The sequence below is a fragment of the Theobroma umbraticum genome, unplaced genomic scaffold, assembly GCF_002168275.2.
Source record: "Theobroma umbraticum cultivar Fairchild unplaced genomic scaffold, ASM216827v3 scaffold_146.0, whole genome shotgun sequence".
In the NCBI taxonomy this organism is placed as follows: domain Eukaryota; kingdom Viridiplantae; phylum Streptophyta; class Magnoliopsida; order Malvales; family Malvaceae; genus Theobroma; species Theobroma umbraticum.
In genome coordinates this window covers 7,464,601-7,482,900 of record NW_018397265.1, presented here as the reverse complement: position 1 = coordinate 7,482,900, position 18,300 = coordinate 7,464,601, and the positions used below count along the sequence as shown (strand labels likewise).

The 18,300-nt window shown below is 36.6% G+C and overlaps 3 protein-coding genes across 4 annotated transcripts; all 3 read left to right on the top strand.

Annotated features, from left to right (window-relative positions):
• Positions 1-675: 675 nt before the first annotated feature.
• Positions 676-6,918, top strand: LOC110422846 (putative boron transporter 2). The gene is made up of 12 exons (XM_021436860.2): positions 676-2,414; positions 2,543-2,625; positions 2,709-2,901; positions 2,994-3,132; positions 3,372-3,537; positions 3,760-3,926; positions 4,054-4,227; positions 4,359-4,454; positions 4,859-4,996; positions 5,076-5,395; positions 5,774-6,044; positions 6,406-6,918. Exons 1-12 carry the CDS (start codon positions 2,311-2,313, stop codon positions 6,715-6,717), a joined length of 2,163 nt encoding a protein of 720 aa, XP_021292535.1. The 5' UTR covers positions 676-2,310; the 3' UTR covers positions 6,718-6,918.
• A 2,551-nt stretch (positions 6,919-9,469) lies between these two features.
• LOC110422847 (SGNH hydrolase-type esterase superfamily protein) lies at positions 9,470-14,423 on the top strand. Of its 2 annotated transcripts, XM_021436861.2 has the most exons (7): positions 9,470-9,619; positions 9,715-9,850; positions 9,948-10,025; positions 10,599-10,739; positions 11,522-11,598; positions 13,551-13,715; positions 14,070-14,423. In XM_021436861.2, exons 2-7 carry the CDS (start codon positions 9,752-9,754, stop codon positions 14,236-14,238), a joined length of 729 nt encoding a protein of 242 aa, XP_021292536.1. In that variant the 5' UTR covers positions 9,470-9,619; positions 9,715-9,751; the 3' UTR covers positions 14,239-14,423. The 2 variants fall into 2 exon arrangements, with proteins under 2 accessions (XP_021292536.1, XP_021292538.1); XM_021436863.2 differs by lacking the exon at positions 9,470-9,619 and having other exon boundaries at positions 9,668-9,850.
• A 1,551-nt stretch (positions 14,424-15,974) lies between these two features.
• Positions 15,975-18,232, top strand: LOC110422764 (transcription factor MYB98-like). Its single transcript, XM_021436777.1, has 3 exons — positions 15,975-16,621; positions 16,888-17,014; positions 17,148-18,232. The coding sequence occupies exons 1-3, from the start codon at positions 16,011-16,013 to the stop codon at positions 17,721-17,723; spliced, it is 1,314 nt and encodes a 437-aa protein (XP_021292452.1). The 5' UTR covers positions 15,975-16,010; the 3' UTR covers positions 17,724-18,232.
• The last annotated feature ends 68 nt before the right edge of the window (positions 18,233-18,300 follow it).

Genomic DNA, 18,300 nt, shown 5'->3' with positions numbered 1-18,300 from the left:
ATGTAAAATCGATGATTATAACTTATAGATACCATGCAGAAAAATTATGAATCTTATGGTGGGGGGATGGAGAGGGGGCCAAGGTGGGGTTGCAAGGGTTCAATTCAATGTTATTTCCCTAAGATGTAAGGCCAACTTGGACTAATCAATTTGTCCAAATTGTTCCTTAAATTTGGTCTTTATCAGTCCCTTTCCTATAGCAGCAGGAACCTTTGGGTTGCATCATTGTTTTTGTCTGACCCACAGATCTCAAAGCCCCCCCTCCTAATCTCTCCTCCTTATTGCAATTAAACGTTTCCCTTCACCAAGGGGCAAGAAAAGCAAAGCAGAAGTGAGCCCAAAATGGAGAGCTGATTACATGTTTATGGTATAAATTAACTCTTATCACTCAATTGTTTAAAAAGTATTGTTCAAACTGAACTTTAATGATGGAGCACTCAAGGTAGACCACGCCGGTCGATTTCAATTTGTTGTTGGTATATTGATTTCACTGTACAGTCTTCAAATCTTGAAATTTCCTGAAAAAAGAAGGAGAAGAAGCGGAAGAAGAAAAATGAAAGCAAACGATATAAAAGTAATTATTAGGCCAAAAGTCATGGTTCTGTGGGGTGAAAACAAGATTTGAGGATAAAACTCTGCATTAAGCTCAAGGGGGCAAAGAATCAAAATTCGTTTGATGTAGCAGAGTAAACATAGAGAAAGTTACAGAGGGAAAATTCTTCAAAAATGTTGTACTGAGACTGAGATTACTGCTACTACTGTAAAAGCTGTTCCCAATGCAAAAACAGCTGCTTTATGATTGACTATTTTCAGTTATAATTCTCACACCATTTTTCCCCCTCGGGATTACATCAAGCTTAACTTGTCTAATTTTTCTTTTTCTTTTTCTTCCCAGTTCTCTCAACAACCGTTAGTCCTCTCTCTCTCTCTCTCTCTCTCTCTGTGTCATGATATTGCTGACGATTTGTTTTTATTCATATCTGAAAAGAGTTTATTTATGCTTAGTCACCGCACACTATCTCGTTTCACGCCAAAAATCCTCCCTCATTGCAGAGTTTGTTTGCCAAAAGCCTCTTCAACAATTCTCTGCTTATTTAGTTCCCTCATTAATAGCTTTCCACAACTCCAACCTTTTTCTTGGCTACTTCTGAAAACCTTTCTCTCCTTATATATATATATATATGTTCTCTGCACTCTTGCTCCTGTAAGCTGTAACTGCAAAACTATACCTCTTAACTGTTCTCCGTGTTTGCTTCTTTTGCAATTGTTTAGTGTTCTTTCTTCCAAAGGGTCTCTTTTTCTATAATGTAACTTGATCAAGTTGTCTTTTTTGCTTCCTTTCTCTGTTTGATTAATGTCCATTTCCTCAAAGCTGGTTTAAACTTGTTGATATGAGTCCAATCATGGGTTCTCGTTAATCTTGTTCCACTGGCAGTTTGTTTTTTTTTTGTTTTTTTTTCTGATCTTGAAGGTTTCTTCTTGGATTTTGTTAATGCCCATTTGCTTCAATTTGATTTAGACGATCCCAAATGGAGTTTACAATGATGGGTATTCGCTAATTTTCTGGTACTTGCTTTCAAACTCTTAAAACTTTTAGCTTGACTGAGATTTCTGTCTGGTTTTTTAGCATGTAAGATTATACCATGTAATTTGTCATATCTAACTGTACCTTTTGTTCTTGTTGGTAAACTTTTGGCGGGATCTAGTTCATGTCAAGAAAGCTTCTTTTTCTCTCTTTTGAACAATGAGGTAAAGAAGAAGTGATTATGGATCCAAGTTTTGTTGAATTTGATCGTTAGTTAAGATCTGAAAGATATGGAGAGCATCGTTTCTTTCCGTTAACTAAGACCTTTCTCAAATTCACCATGGCATTTGCTCGTTAGCATCCTTGACTTTCTACACAAATTGAATTTTGGTGCTTGGATTCGTATCTAGTTTGATTCTTTTCATCCGTCATAGCAATATACTCCCCAATCATTCTTTATAAATTCTTTGAACATGTAAATTTCTTTTGTTCTAGATATTTAGTTACAGGCCTTACCAAGGGTCGGTTATACATACTAGAAATGATAAATTCACATATTTTTTTCTTCTTAATTCCAAAAATGATCAGCCAATTCTTGTCCTTCTGCCCATAATTTCCCAACTTAGTTTAGCTTATGCAAGTTTAGTTACCATACTGGCCTCTCGAGTCCTTTAATCTCTCAGTGTGTTGTGTCTTTTATTCTGTCTTCTTTAGTTGTTTGTCAATCTAAATAAAAAAAGACTTCGAAAAGAAAAACGTTCTTGTCTGAACAATATTGAGCTACCATGGAAGAAACTTTTGTTCCACTACGTGGAATCAAGAATGACCTGAAAGGAAGGCTTTTATGCTACAAGCAAGATTGGACAGGTGGCTTCCGAGCAGGTATCAGGTTTGTAACTTTCATTGCTCATCTCTGTTCATGTATGGGATACAATATGCTCCTATGAAACATCATTATTGCAAAAACTACAATCTTGTTGAAGTTGTAATCGATATATTTATTTTTTGATCAATTAGGATCCTTGCTCCAACAACATATATATTCTTCGCTTCAGCAATTCCAGTAATATCTTTTGGGGAGCAGCTGGAAAGAAATACAGGTAACTAGAAACTAGACACATGTATATTTGCATGTTCTGCTATGTCAGTCATGATTTTAAGAGATGCTTTATTGTTGTTTCAGATGGAAGCCTGACTGCAGTACAAACTCTAGCATCAACAGCACTTTGTGGCATCATTCACTCAGTTGTTGGAGGGCAGCCCCTGCTCATTCTTGGCGTTGCAGAGCCAACAGTGTTGATGTATACATTTATGTACAACTTTGTGAAGGACCGAAAAGATTTGGGGCATAAACTCTTCTTAGCCTGGGCAGGATGGTATTTGTTAGATTCTCAGCATACTTAAATACTGAACCAGATAGATTTTCTGGTGGCACTGAGCTGTTTTCTTTACTTTGATGGGTTCTCAGGGTTTGTGTGTGGACAGCACTTTTGCTTTTCTTATTGGCAATTCTCGGGGCATGTTCTATAATAAATCGATTTACACGTGTTGCTGGTGAATTATTTGGTCTACTAATTGCAATGCTTTTCATGCAGCAAGCTATTCGGGTGAGTATCCTCAGTTTGCTAACATTATTAAATGAATGATCTGTTCTTATAACCAGGAGAGTCGAAATGATTATGAACATGCTTTAATGTGCCAGTTGAAGTTAATTTGGGCTTCTTGAATTTCTTTTTTTTTTTATGTTATTTCAAATTCAAAAGTACCATCACTTTTCTCCTGTGCTCTCTTCCAAGACTGTGATAGAAGTCTTTCATTTTAGTACGTAATGAATCTAATCCTACAGGGAGTTGTGGAGGAGTTTGGCATTCCCTCAAGAGAAAATCCTGATCAAACAGCATTGCAACCTTCTTGGCGATTTGGCAATGGAATGTTTGCACTAGTTCTGTCCTTCAGCCTTCTTCTCACTGCACTAAGGAGCCGTAAAGCAAGATCCTGGCGCTATGGAACAGGTACTGGATTACTGCATTCCAACTCTTTTCATAAGGGATTTGGAGGACGACGTTATCTGTGTTTTGGCCATTGAAAGGATAGTTCAATAACCATGCAAGTGTGTCCTAGCTCTTCCTTCATTAATTAAGTTATCACCTTATTCAGTTCCCTGGTTGGAAGAAGGTCAAATTTTTTAATATCTTATTTATCATATACTGATTTGCACATCTTATTTTTGATAGGCTGGGTTCGAGGTTTTATAGCAGATTACGGGGTGCCACTTATGGTGCTTGTGTGGACTGCTGTATCTTACATACCTGTTAATCATGTTCCAAGAGGGATTCCAAGGCGTCTTTTCAGTCCAAACCCATGGTCTCCTGGTGCATACTCTAATTGGACAGTTATCAAGGTTATTCCTCTGTGGTTTTATAATGTTTAGCATCAATTTACTTCCCTTTCTTTTATCATTAGAGCTAAATTTTTTTGTTAAATTCTCAACAAAACCTGGAAAGAGACTCATTTTTTCGATTGTGCAGGAAATGTTGAATGTTCCCCCTCTTTACATAGTTGGAGCATTTATTCCGGCAACGATGATTGCAGTGCTTTACTATTTTGATCACAGTGTAGCATCACAACTTGCTCAACAGAAAGAGTTCAATCTGAAAAAGCCACCTTCATACCATTATGACCTTCTTCTCTTGGGTTTTCTGGTGCGGCATTGTATTGAGATACAGTTTTCCAAATGATGTACCTATTAAGAAAGTTCAAATATAGTAACAAATGCAGATTTTATCTACTGGAAGATTTTTTTTTTCTTAACATTCAATGTGGTTTTGACCAGGTTATATTATGTGGTCTTATCGGCATTCCGCCATCCAATGGTGTTATTCCACAATCTCCAATGCACACAAAAAGCTTAGCCACCCTGAAACATCAGGTGATAGATAGTTACTAGTTCTTGATAATACATGAATGTACCCAGTTTTTTAGAGATTTTATAATTTAGTGAGATCTCTATCATCAATTAAGTGAAGTTTCATTCTATCCTTCTATATGAGGCTATAAATTGACCATACTTCTCTTTGTCTTTCCCTTCTTCTTTATTTCATTTTGTTAAAATTTTTTCACAAAGTTCTGAAAATGTAATCGAGTCCACCTGTCGAACTCCTGAGGGTAAGACAAGGAGCTTGGACAATATGGGAGCATGATTTCCAGTTTCCTACCACATTTTCATAATCTTTCCTATTAAGACAGACATAGCCTTTTCATGGTTATCATTTTGTTAGTCCTGCTTTCTTATGTATATCGCTGTGATTGGTTCTTTTGTCTTATTGGTGACAGCTTTTGCGTAATAAGCTTGTGTCAACAGCACGGGAAAGTATAAGTAAAAATTCAAACCTAAGTCAAGTTTATCGGAGCATGCAAGAGGCATACAATGAAATGCAGACTCCACTTGTCTATCAACTTCCATCCACTCTGGTAGATTAATTTGTATTCATCATTTTGATTTACTCCATTTATTATAATCCCTGTTTGCCCTCACCTTTATTTAAAATAGGGACTGAAAGAACTGAAAGAATCCACTATCCAACTGGCCTCAAGTACTGGCTACATTGACGCACCGGTTGACGAGGCCATTTTTGATGTGGATAAGGAAATTGACGAGCTTTTACCTGTTGAAGTCAAAGAACAACGTCTCAGTAACCTGCTTCAGTCATTGATGGTTGCTGGTTGCATTGCTGCTATGCCTCTTCTTAAGAAGATCCCCACTTCTGTTCTTTGGGGTTATTTTGCTTTCATGGCCATTGAAAGCTTGCCTGGGAATCAATTTTGGGAGAGGATATTATTGCTTTTCACTGCTCCAAGTCGAAGATACAAGTATGTGTTTTTTTCTCTCCTTGTACTTTAGTTTTTTGAGTACCAGTGGTTTTGTTCATAAAGCCAGCCAAATCTAGCTACTGTTGCTTTTAGTACAGGATTCTTGCCCTGGGTTCTAGAATATAAACTCCTTTTTACTTTGTTAATCATTATCTCCAGTTCTACTCAAAATCTTCTTCTCTCTGTTCACTTCAGATTGCAGCTTTATCATAAAACTGTCATGTATATAGACATTAATTTTTCACATCATTGCTCAACAAAGATGAATAATCTTAAAAGTTCACTATCATTTTTTTTAAGCAAACATGTTCATGCTTCAACTTATCATTGTTATTTTTGGAAGATTAGACATCTAAATTCCAGTATCTGATGTGTCAGGGTGTTGGAGGAGTATCATGCAACCTTTGTTGAGACTGTGCCTTTCAAAGCAATTGCCACCTTTACCTTGTTCCAGACTGTTTATTTGCTTGTATGCTTTGGCCTAACATGGATCCCAATAGCTGGAGTCCTTTTCCCACTTTTGATCATGCTTCTTGTGCCAGTGCGGCAATATGTGCTCCCCATGTTTTTCAAAGGTGCACATCTTCAAGACCTTGATGCTGCAGAATATGAGGAAGCTCCAGCAGTTGCCTACAACAGGACATTTGAAGTATGTTCTCTGAACCTCTCTATAGTTCATTATAGATTTCTTTGTAGCTCAGGCTGCAATAAGTGTTGGTTTTGCCCAGTTATTTGTACCTGCCCTCTGTCATTTTTTCTCATGGATCTTTTAAATAGAAAGGGTAGCAAGTGTACTTATATTAATGCTATGGGTAATTTATATAGATACAAGTATGGTTGTGCCTTGTATCTGCTGCTGTATGCACAGTTGCAAATGTTTGGATTGCTTTAGGCAATATCGATATTTTCAATATGAATTGATCTCTCTTTTACAATTTTTTTATGGATCAGACTATGATCTGAGATCTTCCCTGAGAATTCTAATGCATGATGTTTTGTAAACTGAACAGGACCAGGAACTTCAGGCAAGGACTAATAATATTGATGGTGCAGAAATTCTAGATGAAATTATCACAAGAAGCCGTGGAGAAATCCGCCGTTCACAGAGTCCTAAAATATCAAGTACAACTCCAACTTCACTGGGGGACATAAAGCCTTCTTACAGCCCACGGATCTCCCAAAGGGCATGTAGTCCACGGATTAGCCAACTGAAGGGGGAAGTAAGCCCCAGCTTGACTGAAAAGGGACTAGAATTCAAGCAAACTCCCAGTCCTGGACCATCTACACTTGGACAAAGCAGTTATGCTTCGTCGTCAAGCTAAAAACCTTCATTTGTAATTCTGGTTAGTGGTGAGTTTAAGTCAATGGCACTCGAGAGGTCTTGTGCTTAGTTCATGTAAGTAGTGTTATCTTTTCAGTGTGTTTTCCAGTTCCGTCTAACAATAGGGTGTTTAATTGTATCTCCCAATAGGCTGGGCAGAGGACTATTTACTATAATGGAATATATGTTTATTTCACTATAACGTATGTTAGCTTGAATTTCTTTTTTGATCTTACTTTTTGTGTTCCTTCATGAAAGCCTTAAAAGCATTGAAAGAAAGAATAGCAAAGATGTACCGTAACTGCAAATAAAATATCCAAACACATGTAGATCAAATTCTGTTTATCTGCCTGACTGTCAGATTGATTTGGGAACCTTATTATTTAACATATTTTATAAAAATGATGAGATTTCCTAGTACGGCAATTCAGATAATCCGATACATTGCCTTGAAGATAAACAATATACTACTTGGTCATCTTCTTTGCAATGTTCATATCTATTACTTGTTAGAGATGTTCTTTTTGCACAATGATGCAAATACTTGGTCAGAACTTTCAGGTAAATTATCCATTTCTTTATTGCAATTGGTCAAATATTATATCAGAGGTGTCTTGAAGAAATACTGGTTTGAAAAGTTTTGCAGCAGAGCCCCAGAAATGTCCAGATTCTTTTAATTGTGCTTATGCTTTGCTTTCTTTTCCTGGTTAAGCTTTTAGGGTCTTAAGATCACAGGGACAGACGAAGTCATGCAACATGACTACGTTAAGCTGAAAAATAAAGGTCCAACATGTTTCATGTTAGAGCAGAGGGAAGGCAGAACAGGTGCATTGGTCTCCATGTTAATACTCGATAGTTGAAACTCTTTAAATGAGATTCTCTTAGGCGGCAATCTTTTACCTTAAAGCATCCTTACAAAGCAGTAGTGTACTGATAAATGCAGATGAACTTTATATCCATCAGGCTTTGGACTATAGTCTTTGGATAATGAGTGGGAATCTCTTTAATGTAGCAAAGGGGGCATATGCTTTAGCTTTATGCATTTTTACGTTAGTGGTTACAGATGCAAACAGTGCAAGCATTGCAGGTGCCGGTCTTCAGGCTATTAACTTGATAGTATAATAAAGTAAATAGTTTCATGTTGTTTTAGTTTCTGAAAAAGGGTGTGCTATTCTGGATATGAATCTTGAGTATTTATCTCATCATGATTTAGGCATGATGATTGTACGGTTATTCAGTGCAAATATCATCGATTTGTTGATGAGAAAATCCAATTCCCCGACAGGAGATCCACATAACAGTTGGGAACTCTTCTCAGCAGAACAAGATTCTAAGTTTCCAATTATTGTCTTAGCCGGATGTTCCCTGCAGCAGTTTAAATGCAAGGGATGCCTGACTCTCATCTCAAAGAATGTTCTTTTTCTGCCAGGGTAATGTAATGAATTAGTAGAAAACAAGTACATTTCCGTACTGATTTCGGAATATTTTGCACTGTTCCTGGTTTATGTGATTGTCTTTTCTTTTCTCTTTGAATTCCTGCTTGTTCACATTTTCCTTTTTTCTTTCACTTCCAATGCTTTCCATAAATGTTTGACAGATGCCGCTATGAAGGATCATATACTGTAGCCTGAAGACAGCGGAAAGGATGATTCACAGAGATATGAGGAGGATTGGACTATGCACTTTGCTAAGTAGCTAGGGGACACTTGCTAGTGGTAAGTATACTAAGTCTTCCACTATCTCTGCTACTTGTTCAAAGGGGGCTTCAAGCGTGTTCGTCGTTTGTCTTATCATTCCATTATTTGTTCTTCTTTCAATTATGCATTTTGTACTCCTAAAGATTGATGACCTGACCAGACCAGATTAAAGTGCGTTCCTGTATCGAAATCTACTGAAGTGATGATAAAAGAAATCTTACGTCAATTAAAGTAAAGATATCATGAAGATGTATATATAACAAAGACGTCCGACAGCAATTCCTATATCGAAATCCTTCCATGTAACAAGATTTGTTTTTCTTTCAGTTAGTTTCCCAGTTTTAGTTCATACATGAAGAAACTATTGGCCTGGTAAGCCTACAATTTCTTGCCCCATAACTTGCTTGTTTAGTGGAAGGGGCCCCGAAGGGCCTTTCATTCGGTGTCTGTATAAAGACAGATTTGATTCTCTTATCCGGTTCCCCACTGAAACTTGATATCAAGGTAGTGGAAACTTCATTAAACGTGGAAGGTTTAATATCTGTGTTCGTGTCAGCAAAGACCAAACGTCGCACGCCATGATATCGGCAAAATTTTCTCTTGTTATCAGAAAAGAAATCCAGCCCTTTCGAGGGATGATAAAGCGCAATGTAAGAATGAAAAAAACTAGGTTTGAACTAAAATTTTCAAGGCCCAAACTTGGTCGAGCTCTGCCTGAGATATCGAAGAAGGCTTAGGCCCGCCGACCCACACAAGCATTAAAAAACGTTGCGTACAGGGGTGAGGGAGGGAAGGACCGTTAAAAAACGGCGGTAATCCTCGTACAGAATCGAGTCAAGAGGGACGACTCACGAACGTAGATACCCGCAACTCTTTTCCTACCCTACAATCTTACAGTTTCAATCAGTTGAACCAACCATGACTTGCCACATAAACAGAGATGTCAACTCATTTTTAACCCCCAAACTCACATTTCAGACGTTCATTATCAGCACTTTCACCCTTTGGAAGATTGGCAGAAGGCCCTCTGGAAGATTTTAAGTTTTAACATCAAAGAAACCCAAAAATCCAAGATCAAAGCTTTTTAAAGAAGATGACATATTTGGAACATGTCTTTAAAGTTTAATGATTTGGCACTTTCTCACATGGCAAGTTTTGATTGGTCCAGCTAAGGAAATTGTATCCTTGCAGCGAAAAGAATGGCAGGTGATATGGTCCCTAACTCAGATGCCTAGTTACTAGTTGGTAGTTACCTACTAACTATTCGTTCTTTTTTCTTTGTCTTGTGCCTTTAACACCAGGGTAACTGGGTGAGTAAGAAAAGAAGACAAAAGAAAAATGAGACCAAACATAGTGCTATTTGGAGATTCAATAACTGAACAATCTTTTAGATCAGGCGGCTGGGGTGCCTCTCTTGCTGACACCTACTCTCGCAAGGTTCAACATTTTTCGTCAGTTTCTGCCTTTTGGCAACGACCCATCATTCAAATTTGAGTCCTTTTACTGTTCTTGTGATTTTTTTTTTTAATAATAGGCTGATGTTTTAGTTCGTGGGTATGGCGGATACAACACCAGATGGGCTTTGTTCTTGTTGCATCATCTCTTCCCTCTGGTAAAGTTCTTCACTTTTTTGTTTTTGTTTTTTATTTGTTTGGAACCATTGTTGTGGATCTGCAAATGGGGTTGTTGATCTGTTAAACTTTGTTGTTTTAGAAATGTGAGGTTTTTAGATTGTGCTTGTGAGCTTTGTTTGATGTTCTTAGAATGAGGGATAGATCTCTACAGATTAATTTAATCCTGATTTATTAAGTGGGAGAAATGAGATCTCAACTGCACTGGTAAAGAAACAAAGTTCTAGACATTATGTTTATGGATTTGAGGATAGAATGATGGTATGTACGACTCATTGCTGTGCATTTGCGGATCAAACTGTTCAGTTTATAACAGATTTCTGATAGTCATTGAAGTCGGAGGACTTACCTCTCTCTCTCAATTTATATTGTTGTTGTTCATTGATCTCGTGTTGCTGCCTTGCTGGAGATACTTTCATTTCATTGATGATAGCCATCAATATTTGCTTTTCCACCCCCCCCAAACAAAGTTTCTTTTTTTAGTTTTGGTTTAAACATAATTGCTGCACTAGATATTATGTACTAGTCTTTTAGATCTATCTGGTTCCTCTTAGGACTCGGCGAAACCTCCAGTTGCTGCCACAATTTTCTTTGGGGCTAATGATGCAGCTCTGCTTGGGAGAAACAGTGAAAGGCAGCATGTCCCTGTAGAAGAGTACAAGGAGAACCTCAGAAAAATTGTAAATCATTTGAAGGTTCGGTTCTCCTCTTTTTCACTAATACTTTTAAGCAACCATTGTAGCAGGGCATCTTCCAGATCCGATATGTGTATTCTTTAAAGCTTTAATTATTTTTTATATGTTCCAGCAATTGACATGCATGATCTATGCATACTTCATTCTGCATTTTCCAACAAGCTTTCTTAGCATTCTGGGAATAATACGGAGAGTGTGTTGCTAAAGAAACCTACAAGTTAAACCTTCACATACAGGAGGAGCAATATTGATGGTCGTGATTCTAAACTATAGGCTATTAATAAATGATTAAAGCCAGCAACTGTTTATCTTTTTTGAGTACAAGGGTTGTTGCTTAGCTTGTTGATGTTTGTATTTTCTTTCATCTTATTTATTCTGGCCAGTTGCTGAGATTTTAGCCAGAGCCCTACTTAGGAGTTAGGACTGTCTGCTTATAACAGAGTTCTTGATGTGGTGGATGACAGATTTGTCTGCTTAAGGACTGTCTCTTTAAAAATTATTCACATTTCTCTCCAGAATTTTAAACTGTTTTTGTGTTTTGCTTATTTTAAGTAGAATATATTAAAACTTGAGCAATAAATTTGCAGATTGGCTTCCCTCAATTACTTTCCAATGCACCCATCATCACCATTCACATGCATAGGATCGATCCATGAATTGTGAAACCCATACTTATGGATGGTGATTCAAGGTGTATTGGAAAGTAATGAACAGAAAAGTGATGGAGGGTAGCTTTACTCATAATTTACATGGTTCTCACTTTATCATTAATCTGGTTGCAGGAATGCTCACCCACCATGCTTATTGTGCTTATAACTCCACCACCTATTGATGAGGAAGGGCGCATGGCATATGCACGGTACAACAAGGCATTTTTTGCCTTCTTTTTCTTCCTTTTAACCTTTTTTCAGATTGTGGGGTCCTTTTATTACATATAACGACATATGTTGTTATCATCTCTGTCATCAACCTCTCTTTTTTTTTTTTGGTTTTGGTTGTCATCTTATTGCTGGTATGAACTCATCTTGCTACTATATTTACATGTGTAAGGTTCATTGTGCTTCATTTTTTGTGCTAGGTTCTCAACATTACTCTTAGACACAAACCTTTACTTCTGAAAATAGGACATCCACTGTCCTTCTCTAAGCCTTCTGCCACTGTAAACTAAGTCCTCTAGTTTTTAAGCAATCCATAGGTATTTTTTTATGCTTTTTAGTAGTAGTCTAATTTATATAATGACATTTTTTATTTATGCAATTTTAGCTTAAATTCCTATTAAAATTCTTCATTTTAGCCTCTACTTATTTAATCTTCTGATATTGAAGGGTGTGCAAGGACTTGGAACTTAAATGGCAATGGATGGTGCAAGTGGAATTAAAAAGGTCTCTGAATATTCTGCGATGTTCTGAGCACAATTTGAGCTACAGAAATCCGATCGAGGTGATTTTTAGACTGTTGGAAAGCTGAGAGGAAGAGCTACAACTTTGGTGTTTAGCACTTTACCCAGTTTGGAAGGGATGATGGCCAAGAATGCATCTGAAGAGAAAGGACTGTAATAGATAGAAAGGAAAGTTTAGCCTAACATTTCCATAGCCCACAACAACATTTTAGCAAAATAAAGCATTTATACAAGGAGATTTAGAGAGAGAAAAATAAAACTAGTGAGAGAAAACTCTTTTAGTGCAGCTTTGTCAAGCTTCTCTTCAAAGATTCCTCTTCTTTTCTCCTTGTGGAAAGTTTCCTTTTTGTGCCTCAAAAAGTTGCTCGTCAAATCCTCCATTTTATCAGCTCAAAAACATGTATTTATACCCCCATTTTCAGCCCTAGCCGTAGAAACCCGTGCTGACATTTTTTTCATAAAATGACATTTTCTTGTTGCAGCGGAAATGAATTCTTGCTGCAGCGAGAAACTTTCTGACTTAAGTTGCTGAAAATCTTTCTGCAGCCAAAATGAATTTTGCTACAGTGAGAAAGTCTGACTTGGGGCTGGTTTCTTCATGTTTCTCGCCGCAACCAAAATGAATTCTCGTTGCAGCGAGAAACTCTCTAACTTGCTCTGTGTAGTCTGTTGCAGTCCTTTCTCTTGAGATGCATTTTTGGTTATGATCCCCTCCGAACTAGGTGAAGTGCTGAACGCCAAATTTGTAGCTCTTCTTCTCGACTTTCCAATTGTCAAAGGATCACCTCGATTGGACTTCTATAGCTCGAGTTGTGCTCAAAACATCCCAGTATGTTCAGAGACCTTTTTAAGCCCACTTGCACCATCTATTGCCATTTAAGTTTCAAGTCCTTGCATATCCTTCAATATCAAAAGATTAATTAAATACAGGCTGAAATGAAGAATTTTAAAAAGAATTTAAGCAAAAATTGTATAAATGAAAAATGTCATAACATAAATTAAACTACTACTAAAAAACATAAAAAATTATCTATGGATTGGTTAGAAGCTAGAAAACTTAGCTCAATTTAAACTACAAAGATGCATGAAATTATATCACGATATGTTACCTTCACCCATAATGCTTCTATCGATGTTTTGTCATTTCTTTCAATAATCAACATACTACTACAAAGTACCGCTACGCAAAATCTCAGAAAAAGGAAAATGAGAACCCAATAAAACTGAGAACCTAAATAATTTTAAGATCCTTCAATTCTAAACTTCCAAGTTGCCCGACCTAGAGATCTAGGGAACCTGAAAATCCAACAACTCAGACACAGGTGATCTGTAATAAGGACTTCTGTTGTCCTGAAAATGTTACTGCTTCTTGGTATGTCAGAACTCAAATAATTTTTATTTTGGTTTTACAGGGCAACTTACAGTGAGAAAGCCATGACATTGCCAGAGAGAACAAATGAAATGGCAGGAGTCTATGCGAGGGGGTGTGTTGAGTTGGCTGAGGAACTGGGTCTCCGATCTGTCAGTCTGTGGTCCAAGATGCAGGAAACAGATGGTTGGCAGAAAAAATATCTGAGGTTTGTTGTATTCTAAACTACTTGTAGAAGCTTGCTACTCTATATCTAAAGACCAGACCCTTAGTGAAAGAAGTTCTGCATACACAATGCAACAGTGGTATCTACTGCACGATATCCTATCAAGTTCAATTAAATTTTCCATTCTCGATGAGATCGTTTATTAAATCAAAATTACTTTCCTTTTAAGTTCTAATGGTAGATAAAACCTATTTAATTCTTGGGGAATTAGGCACACCAAACCCCTGAGAAAGAAATACTCTATCCAGTTAGAAGACTCACCACTAAGATTTAGATCAGTAGATGGAAAATCTTACATGGAGTACATTCTGAATATATTTTTGTTATTTATATCAGAGATGGATTGCATCTGACACCAGAAGGCAATGCAGTAGTCTTCCAGGAACTTGTGAGAGTTTTCAATGAAGCATGGCTTTCCGCTGCAGAAATGCCGTATGATTTTCCTCACCACTCAGAGATTGATGGGAAGAATCCTGAGAAGGCATTTCAACAGAAATGCTTGTAGTTTCCCCCAAGTATATGTTGATTCTTTTCCACTTAAATCATACAGGTGTGCCTCTCTCCCTGGTTGCAACTGGGAAATAGTTGTCCCCTTTTGATGGGCTGTACTTTGTTTAGAAACTTACCAAAGCTGTTTCCATTAACAGCTTCATTTATTAAACTGCATTGTTCAAATTATTGGAAATAGAATCTCCTTTTCGGTATTGGAGATGAATTGGAAATCAAAATTATAAGTTTCTAATGTCTCATATATCTTTGCTTGGATGAATGTCTGTACTTTACAGCTTTGGAGAGGTTAGAACTTGTTGGTGGGATCTGTCTTTCATTACCCACCACCAGTTGAAGATTAAAAGGAAAAATGCCTGGAAAATGAGAAGGTTGTTAGGTTTTTCTTTTCCTATTAAAAATAATCACATATATAGTGTGTCTAAGAACACATCCCTAGTTAGAACTTGAAATTTCATATCGAAAGGATGCAGTGTCGGATTCAGAATTTTGCATGAGAGGTGATTAAAAGGGTAATAAAATTAAATATCTCAAATTTTATACATATAACAAAGATGGCGACCATCACCCCTACCACCATCTTTGAGCTGTTCTTGAAAAGATGAGATAATGAAATGCGAAAATAAAAATGATTGTTCGTAATTTACCGGCACCTGTACTATCTATCAAAATAAAAGTAATAATATAAGAGAAAAAATAAAAAATTGATACTTATACCACAAGTAAACACCATTGTTGAAATTGTTGTTTGACCCTTTGAAGCTATTTACACACCAAAAGCTTTAATTTTCTTAATTACTACTAAATTAAGAACAGCCACAGAAAAGATTTAAGATCAATGGACTCCTGGTGCGTTACCCTGACCAAACCAATGAGAATTAACATGGGTTTTTATTGTGCCTTCATTATGTAAAACCAAAATTACCATTAATGATGCTGGATTTTAAGCCAAATATATCTGATTAATCAAAGTGATTTAAAGAGTTTGTCTTAATGTTTTGGAGTTTTCAGTTACAAATTAATGCTCATTTATTATGTAAAATGCCAAACCAAAAAACAAAACAATCTTGGATATTTTTTGAGGTTTAAATTAATTAGAGGTATATGTTTTAGCTAACTTTGGCCCAAAAAAATTTTATATTTAATATTCTTCAGTTACTAATACTAATTGTTTACTTGAAAATATATAGTTGCTTTTGTTTTTTTTTGCTTTTTGTCTTACATTCAACCAAAATTTCTTCTTTTTTTTTCATTTTTAATACTTAAATTTGAGGTTGAATAAAAATGAAACTATTATTTATGCGACTTAATCTAATTGGTAGAGAAGAGTCTACTTTTGTTGTCATTTAAGGTAAGATTTATACTTATATAATAAGTATTTCGAAAGTAAAATTATGGATACATTTAGTATAGTTCGAGAAGAGAATTAAGCTCAAACAAAACATGAATATACCCTTGACCATATTAATAAGAAAAATTAAAAAGAGAAAATGTCACGTAATTAATTATGAATTAAATCTTTTACTTTATCTAATTTAAAAATCTATACTGCAACAAAAAATGTGATAAATGTGGCAATAAAATGAATACAAACAGTACATTTAATTTAGGCATGATGTTAAGCAAATGCTGGCCATGGGATACAAGCCATAATCCACGGCCAAGATCAAGCCAAATAGTAGTAAATGCCTTCCCATATCTCTCCTTATTAAGCAACTCAAAGCTGGAAAAAGACATGGCCAGAAAACTCTCCGGGTAATCAAATTCCTGATGGAGCTTGATGTAAAGCTTAGAGAAAACATGGCCACTCCAGGCCCGCAGCCAATGTTTATGAAAGATGAGTTGTTCCCCTTTGAAACTACTCCTTCATCATCATCAAAGGGTTATTACAATTTGCAAGACATTCACCACCTTGAACATCATCATCAAGTTCTTGATGTCAATGGGTCATCTCCGAATCCTGTTTTTGGTATCCAGGCAGCTTGCTATGATCCTTTTGATGCATTCCCTTACGGCTGTTCAGCAAATGATGTTGACTTGTATGAGTGTAAGCCTTTTGCAGATAATGGAGGAGCAGCCGGACATGGGCAAGTTATGGATAATTTCCAGGGTGGTGGAGGGTACTTGAACCTTTCTCAGAGGAACTCGGATGACGTTGTTATGGGATCAGACAGTATTGGTTACATGCCCTTTGATTTTCAAGGTGTGAAGCCTGTGAATTTCGTTGTGCCAGATGAAGTCTCCTCCGTGACTGCTGAAAATGCTTACTACAAGAAAGTTGGCATGAACAAGAACAAGGTATTGGCTTCAACTAAAAGGACTTGGAAAGGTCGTAAGAAGTCCAACGTAGTCAAGGGACAATGGACAATTGAAGAAGACAGGTATAGGAGAGGTTTGATATTCTAGTTAGTGTTTTTACGGTATAATATCGATATTTAAATTGATTGAGAGCACGTACATTTCAAACACAATTACGTGAACTTAATCAATATCAAAGTAAAATTATAATCATCATGGTGTTATTTTCTTTTCTAAACTAACTAAAAATATGAAATTCACTGTAATATTACTAGAATTTGCAATGTATTATTTACTCCTGGTAACAGATTCTGTTCATCTGTTTTGGTCATATGCATGCTTTCCACAGGCTCTTGATTCAATTGGTAGAACAGTATGGCGTGAGAAAATGGTCTCTTATTGCTCAGATGTTGCCTGGAAGGATAGGAAAGCAATGCAGAGAGAGATGGCACAACCATCTAAGGCCAGACATCAAGGTCCATAGAGTTTTTACTTTTTACTTTTGTTAATTTTTTAAGTGAATTTCATGATGAACATACCAACATATATAGTATACGAGATGAGATTGTCAGTTCTTTTTAATATTTACCATGATGCAAGCTTTTACAGAAGGACACATGGAGTGAAGAGGAAGACAAGGTCCTGATTCAGGCCCACATAGAGATAGGAAACAAATGGGCAGAAATCGCAAAGAGGTTGCCTGGAAGAACAGAGAACTCCATCAAGAACCATTGGAATGCAACCAAAAGAAGGCAATTCTCAAAGCGCAAGTGTCGTTCAAAGTACCCCAGGGGTTCCATTTTGCAGGAATATATCAAGAGCTTGAACTTAGAGTCAAGCAGCAGCACAAGGTATCAAGAAAAACCTTCCACTGCTACTAATGCCGCCACAGCCGACATGAACACTTCAACCAAAGCACCAAATCATCAGCCACAAGCTTTGGATTTCTGCTCCACCGATCGTTTAGTGCCAGAATATGATTTTAATGAGGTCCCAGATTTTTGTTTTGATGAGAAACTTCTTCAAGAGAGCTGCAGCTTCGATTCTCTTCTTGATGAAATACCCACTGCTCCTCCTCAAGTTGCTGGAGCAGCTGATTCTATGGACATGGCTCTGGTGATGAAAAATGAAGTGAAGAAGGAGCTGGATTTGGTGGAGATGATCTCCCAGCAGGCTAACATGTAATAAGGCCACCCAGAAACCAGCACAAGACAAAACTCTCGACAACTATCACTGCAGGTTTAAGGTTTGGTTCCAGGGAATTTGGCTAAGTTAGAGAATTAAGGGTGGCATCAACAGAAAACAGGTGCCATGCAGACTTGCAGAAAAGATTTTTAATAATAAAATAAAGCAACTCAAAGATTTGTTGGAAATTGTTTTGACATGCAATGTATGTATGTATGTAACTATGTATATGTCAATGTAGACATACATGGGAGATTGCCTACCACTACTCTTGGATATGATTGAAGTACGTCGACAACTCATAGCTCTGAAGGAGTTTTTTTTATTTTTTTTCTCATTTATTAAAATTTGTTATGCTTTTAATGCAAGAAATAAGGTATGGTGTAATAAATGCAACATTTATACCGAGAGTTGGGACCAAAAATGATTTATTTGGTAGATTCAGTCACATGCTATTTTTTCATTTTTAATATATCAAAATTGACCTTAATCTATATCTGTTCTACATATGAAAAGGAGTCGAGAGTTTTTTTTTAAATTTTTTCAATTGTATAATAATAAATAAATATCTATTTAT